This window comes from Cordyceps militaris, assembly GCF_000225605.1.
Source record: "Cordyceps militaris CM01 unplaced genomic scaffold CCM_S00007, whole genome shotgun sequence".
NCBI classification, from domain to species: Eukaryota; Fungi; Ascomycota; class Sordariomycetes; order Hypocreales; family Cordycipitaceae; genus Cordyceps; species Cordyceps militaris.
In genome coordinates this window covers 433,660-440,326 of record NW_006271975.1, presented here as the reverse complement: position 1 = coordinate 440,326, position 6,667 = coordinate 433,660, and the positions used below count along the sequence as shown (strand labels likewise).

Genomic DNA, 6,667 nt, shown 5'->3' with positions numbered 1-6,667 from the left:
GCCCCGTCGGCCCGCTGCACGGCGTGCCGACGAGCCTCAAGGCGCACATGCCGCTGGCGCAGCACGCCGTCGACGTCGGCACGCTCGACTCGCAGCGCGTCGTGCAAGGCGACTGCCCGGCCGTCGCCGTGCTGCGCGCCGCCGGCGCCGTCTTCTACTGCAAGACGAACCAGCCGCAGTTTGTCATGCACCTCGAGTCGGCCTCGTTCCACGGCCGCACGCTCAACCCGCACAACACGGCGCTGACCGCCGGCGGGTCCAGCGGCGGCGAGGCCGCGCTGCTCGCCATGCGCGGCTCCGTGTTTGGCGTCGGCAGCGATATTGGCGGCAGCATCCGCGCGCCGGCCGCGTTTTGCGGCGTGTATGGCTTCAAGCCCACCAGCAATGTGCTGCCCCGCCGCGACGGCCTGCCCGGCGCCGGCTCGCCCGCGGAGATGACGGTGCCGGCCACGTGGGGCCCCATGTCGCGGTCGCTGCGCGACATGGATCTGTTTATGGGCGTGTTTGCGGCGGCGCGGCCGTGGCGCGAGGATCCGCGGCTGAGCATTGCGCCGTGGACGGGCCTCACGACGGCGGCCGGCGGCGGTCCGCTCAAGGTCGGCTTCATGATGACGGACGGCGCCATCCAGCCGCAGCCGCCCGTGGCCAGGGCCATGGAATGGGCCAGGACGCAGCTGCAGGGCGCCGCGGGGGGGGTCGAGGTGAAGGCGTTTGCGCCGCTGCGCACGCAAGAGGCGACGAGGAACGCGCGCATCGCGTACTTCCCGTACGGCGTGGACGAGATGCGCGCGAGCCTGGCGGCGTCGGGGGAGCCGTTCCAAGCCCTGTCCGACTACAGCGTGCAGGACGCCGAGGCGTCGCCGACGCCGACGGCGCAGGGCCTGTTTGCGCTGAGCCGGACAAAGGAGCAGTTTTGGTACGACTGGGCGGCGCACTGGGCGGCGCAGGACGTGGACGTGCTCGTGTGCCCGGCGTTTTACGGCGCCGCGCCGCGGCACGAGACGGCGTTTTACTGGAACTACACGGCGCTGTTCAACTACCTGGACATGCCGGCGGCGGTGCTCCCGACGCCCGTGGTGGCGGGACCAAAGGGCACGGAGCGGTATGCGGAGGGGGAGCCGCTGAGTGACGAGTGTGAGCACGCGCGCCGGCTCTGGGACGAGGGAGACTTTGAGGGTGCGCCGATTTGCATACAGGTGGTGGCGCCGAGACAGCGCGATAATGAATTGTTTGGGGCGTTAGAGCGGCTTAGCAACTATTTAAACGTAGAGTAGTCAAGAAACCATGTTAGATAGGGAGAAGTATTTAAACGTACGTACAGCAGTCAATACATCATGTTACATAGTGGGAAGATATACTTGTACATATATATTAGGACTAGTCCATCTTATTATGTTTCAAGCCGTCAAGAAGCAACATGGCCACTATATTAGTATTTTAGTAGTGGGAGAACATCCGCAGAGTTATACGCCAACAATGTCAAAAACCGCACATCTATCGAGCCATCTGCGCCTCGAAAGCCCGTATGGAAGCGCTGCACTTTTGTGAGGCGGACATCGACGTCCCAAGTTCTAAAGTTGACAAGTCCTTGTACAATGCGGACATCTCGGTCCCAGAAGGAGATGGCAGTAACCTATCATAGATTAGCCGCTGCTAGGTTATATCAGTGGGTTTATATAGAACTTACACCAAAGCTATCTAGATGGTTATACTCGGGTTTTACGTGGTTATAGACGGCAATGAGTATAATCGTCTTAAGCTCGCTTGTTCGGAGAGAGCCGTCTTCTAGAAAAGGCGTGGAATCGACGACGTAGCACATTGCATGTGGCTTCTCTGGATCAGCGGCTCGCGGCTCGCAATCGCTGCTTTTCATTTTGAAGTTGTGATAGACAAAGTTCGGACGCCATATATAATCATCGGTCGCCGGTACTCCGAGCCATCGTGCCGCGGGCGCATCGCTGGCCGAAGGAATGAATTAGCATGGATTTGATAGTAAAGCGTCATTTGGTTTCATCGAACCTGTGCTCATTCCAAGAGGTCTGCCCAAGTAAAGACGCCTTGAATGTTTGGTACATGCTGTTTGTTGCCCAGACATTCAGAATAGTGGCGAATTCTTGAGCGGTACGATGGTAGTTGCGGGGGTGCGGATTATCGGTGATGTAGCGCTCCGGTAGAAAGTTGTCAAAGCACGTGAGGCCATCGTATCCAATCCAGGGTTGTACTTTGCGAGTAAAGGTCTCTATCTCACGCGTACACGAGAGGTTCAACAGCTTACGGCAACGGGAATCGACCTTGCCGGTCTCAAAGTCCATAGGGGTGAGGGTTACCCTAAACTTGGTGAGCCCGTCGGCGGTGATACGAGCTTCCTTGAACTTATTGAGCGGCCCGACCACGTTTTGTATAAAGTTAGTAGGTATGGTGGGTGGGCGCGGCCGTGGTTTGGGACATTGGAATTGATGCAGGACTGATGAGCTTGAGAAGTCTGGCCGGGGCGGCTTTTGAGAGCGTTGTTCCCGGAGTTGTATCATCGGACAGAACGGGGCCATGGTTGGGTTCGTAGCCGGATCGAATCTGGCCGATAATAGTTTGAACTTCTGGTTGGGACCGCCAAAGGGAAGCGAGGCGGAGAGTTATGTCCTGATGGGCTGTTGTTTGCTGGATGCTGAGATACGAGAGCGTGTGTGTTTGTTTGTTGATTGGCGATGCTGGTGGAGTGACCGCTGACCGCTGACAGTCCGCTGTAAGCACCTGGCTGCATTTTGCAATGGCTCTGGGAGAGACATGGCCCGACTAGTTGGATGTACCTTTGCAGAAATAATATATACGTAAAATCAGGAAATCAATGAATTTTCTTTGGATTTTTTTTGGAAAGTAAGACCTTTTGCTGGTATCAAGTAAGGGCCACAGGAAGACCCCTTGAGTGCACCAGTCAACGGAGTACTAGAGTGACAAGTAACTAGGTCACGATAGAGTTGCTCAATGGCGTGGCGCAACATTGACTTGGTGATTTTTGTAAAAAAAATTTACTATCTAAGACGGAGCATTGTGGCACGATGTGACGATTCGTATACCGTTATAGGCGGATTCAAGACGCGCTGGCCTAACATGTTGCCCTTAGTAAGGAGGAATTAGGTCTGCTCTTTTTTGCTAAAGACTCAGCAGTCACCCCCGAAATTCCCCACGACGGGCAGTCTTTTCATTCGCTCCGAAATCCTTGTCGTTATCATCCGACTCCTATCATCCTGTGGAGCAGCCATCTCCAATTCTAGCCCCCGACAAGGACCAGCCAGCCATTCCTCTGTCGCAAGCAGCCCCTCAGCCCTTTTCAGGCACTGGAGAACGTGCTTGTCTGAAGAGATAACACATATCCAAGCTAGCGACGCCATTTGACCTACCGTACGCCCGGCGCACAGAAGGATCTCTTGATTGCCCTTGATAGTCCAACGGAAACCTCGGTAGGCTTTCCGAGCCCGCCTACAGCTACTCCGTACAAGATGAGATGCCGAAAACGTGGCGCTGTGTGGCGCTTCCACTATTGCCCAAATCAAATCAAATCGTCCATCGACAAGCCTCTCCACCCCCACGAAATCACATCTCAGCAAAAGAGGGGAACGGGAGCCGCGCCCCTCTCCTGCGGTTACAGCGCCCCGGCCACGGAGCCACGAGGAGCGGAATATCGGCGGATTTGACTGGCTAGTTGGTGGTCAATAAGCTTATTACAACTCTCTCCTCTATTAAATTCCTTATTAGTGGGGCTGTTAGTGCCCCACGCAAGACATCACCTTACAACTAATAAACGCTAAAACCCCCCTTTTTTCACACACCTATATAGCCGATTAGCTATATAGGCCAACGCCATAGGCACGCCGCCAGTCCTAAGACCAATAGAGCCTATACCCTCTTAGACAACCGAACATTCAACCCTCTAGCTAAGCTAAAAAGACCTTAATTCCCTATAAAAAGATTAAGGCTTAACCTCTAATAAGAGGGTATAATCTAAAGATAACCCTAAAGGAAGTAAAGCTTAAAATAATAAAAATAATAGCTAACCTATAGTAGACCTTATCTCTATTAACCCTACTACCTACTTTACTATACTAATTAAAGCTACCTTTAACTAGGCCTTCTATATATAATAGTCCCTCTTTAAAGTAAGTAAAATTCTTATAGCTACCCTAGATACTACTCTAGGCTAGTTTAATAAGCTAAAAGATATTAAAGTAGTATAATAATACTAGGATATTATTAGAACCACTATTAAGAAAGCTATTAACCTAAAGAATAATAAACCTATACCTTCTATAGGTTAGGTCTAAGCCTAGAATCCCCTAGTATCTTATAGAGATACTACTACTAGAGGAGCCTTAGAATTACCTAGAAATAGCTAAGGCTATAGCTATAAATAATAGTAGTAATAATACTAATACTAACCTTAATAGTAACCTAGAGGCCTAGTAGATAATATTCTATAAGCTAGAAAGGGATAGACTAATATATAAAGTAGACTTCTAGGACCTTATTAGCTAGATAAGTAAATCCTTATCTAAATCCCTAATAATACTAAATTAAGAAGTATTAACCTTTATTATATCTATTAGAAGATTATAGAAGTATATTAAATTAAGATTAAAAGTATTAGCTAAATATCTTAAATTCCTTCTAAAATCACTATTACCCCTAAAGACTAATAAGTTAATATAGCTATATTTAATTATAATACTTAGCTATCTTAACTACTTAATATAATATATATTAAGAAATCTAAATTTTAGACTATATATATACTCTATAATATCCTAAGCTTAGTTATAGACTAAACTAGCGCCCTTATTAACACCTCCCTCCTTATTAAGGATACGATTAAGACTACTATAGGAATCACCCTAAAGCTCTAGTGTACTACCTAGGCATTAGAGGGGTAGGATTACTAGATAATTATTATTAAATTCGCCTTAAAGGTATTACCCTTCTAAATCTTTAATAGTAAACTAGTAAGGCTATTAAAGCCCCTTATCTAACCTAACCTCTATAAAATATACTAGTAATAATATAGCCTTAAAGTATATTATATATATAAAATCTACTTAAACTATAATAAAGCTAGTTATAAAAGCCCCTAGTATAATATAAGCCTATAATATATAAACTACTATAGCCCTTACTTAGTAAATAATAACTCCTACCTAGCTAGACTTAAAATTAATAAAGGTAGGAAACTTAAAAAACTAATAAAAAATTAGCTTAAGAACCTTAGATAATAGGGCACTATAATATATAAGGTAGTACTCTTTTATAACTTAATCTAATCCTAGCTAGCCCTATAAGCCTAAATATAAACTTAAATAATATAACCCTTAAAAGTAATAAACTTAGATAATACTATACCTATTAATAAGGTAGACTATAACGTAGGTAATAACCCTATAGAATAAGCTATAAAGACTACTACCCCTAGGGAGCTAGTATAGTATATAGGAAATAGAGAAGGAGATAGTATAGGTTACCTAGCTAATAAGACCTTAATAAGTAAGGAAGGCCTTTTAACTAACTAGGATATTAAGATATTAATAGAATTAGAAAAACCCTCTCTACCCCCTATAGCTACCTAAAAGAGTAAGTATAGCTAATTAGCTATAATAAAAGTATTAAAATCTTTAATATAATAGGATAACACTTAACTATATTCTAAGTTAATATTATAAAAGCTACTAGTATATATAACTATATATTAGCCTTAGCTAAGGAAGTTAGTACTAATATAATCCTCTTATAAGAACCTTAGTTCTCTATAAGGTATAAGACTATAATATACTAAGATTATATCTATATTACCCCTATTTAATAATAATTATATAAAGATAGTATTAACTACTAGCTAAGAGTCCTAATATATATCTTATAACTACTATACTAACTAAAGGTATAGTAAATAATAAATACTCTATACTAAGATATAGTAAGTATAATTACTATAAGATACTATTTCCTAAATATATACTAAGATAATAATAAGCTATATATAATAAAGGCTTTATAAAGGTAGAAGCCCTTAGAGAAGTTACTAATAGCTAAGGACTTTAATACTTATTATTATAAATAGTAACTAGGTATTATAATAAGCTAAGGTATAGTAAATCTAATAAACTAGTTCTTTAATAATAGCCTATAAGTACTAAACTTAAATAGTATCTTAATATATAAGGTAAGGAATATCTTAAACCTTATAGTATTAAATATTACCCTTATAAGTATAAATATAATACTATAGCTATATACTTTATTAGATTATAAAACTTTAATAATAATAATACTAGGTATAAGCTTCCTAAAAAAGCTAGTTAGATAACTATAGCTAGAAAAAGAATAGGTATTAAAGTTTATTAAATATATAAAAGAATATAGGTAGCTAATCTATAAGGATAACTATAATATAATAAAGGGGCTAGAAGAGCTAGCCTTAGATCTAGTAATAGTACTAGATATAGTGCTTTAGTTATATAGAAAGATACTATTACTAGTAAGGAAAGGAGTATTATAGTAGAATAAAGAATATAGGTAATCCTAGTAGAGGATGGTAAGAGAGGTAAAAAGGGCGACTATAGATATTAAGGGGTTAATTAAGGAGTTTTAAAAAATAATAAGAAGGGTAAAGGTAACCTTTAATAGG

At 43.6% G+C, this 6,667-nt stretch overlaps 2 protein-coding genes across 2 annotated transcripts; one reads left to right on the top strand and one right to left on the bottom strand.

Annotated features, from left to right (window-relative positions):
* Window positions 1–47: 47 nt before the first annotated feature.
* On the top strand, window positions 48–1,274 carry CCM_08353 (amidase, putative; the record flags this gene model as incomplete). The annotated part of the gene is made up of 1 exon (XM_006673492.1): window positions 48–1,274. One exon carries the CDS (start codon window positions 48–50, stop codon window positions 1,272–1,274), a length of 1,227 nt encoding a protein of 408 aa, XP_006673555.1.
* Window positions 1,275–1,429: 155 nt separating this feature from the next.
* CCM_08352 (uncharacterized protein) lies at window positions 1,430–2,546 on the bottom strand (the record flags this gene model as incomplete). Its single annotated transcript, XM_006673491.1, has 3 exons — window positions 1,430–1,633; window positions 1,688–1,958; window positions 2,020–2,546. 3 exons carry the CDS (start codon window positions 2,544–2,546, stop codon window positions 1,430–1,432), a joined length of 1,002 nt encoding a protein of 333 aa, XP_006673554.1.
* Window positions 2,547–6,667: the final 4,121 nt, after the last annotated feature.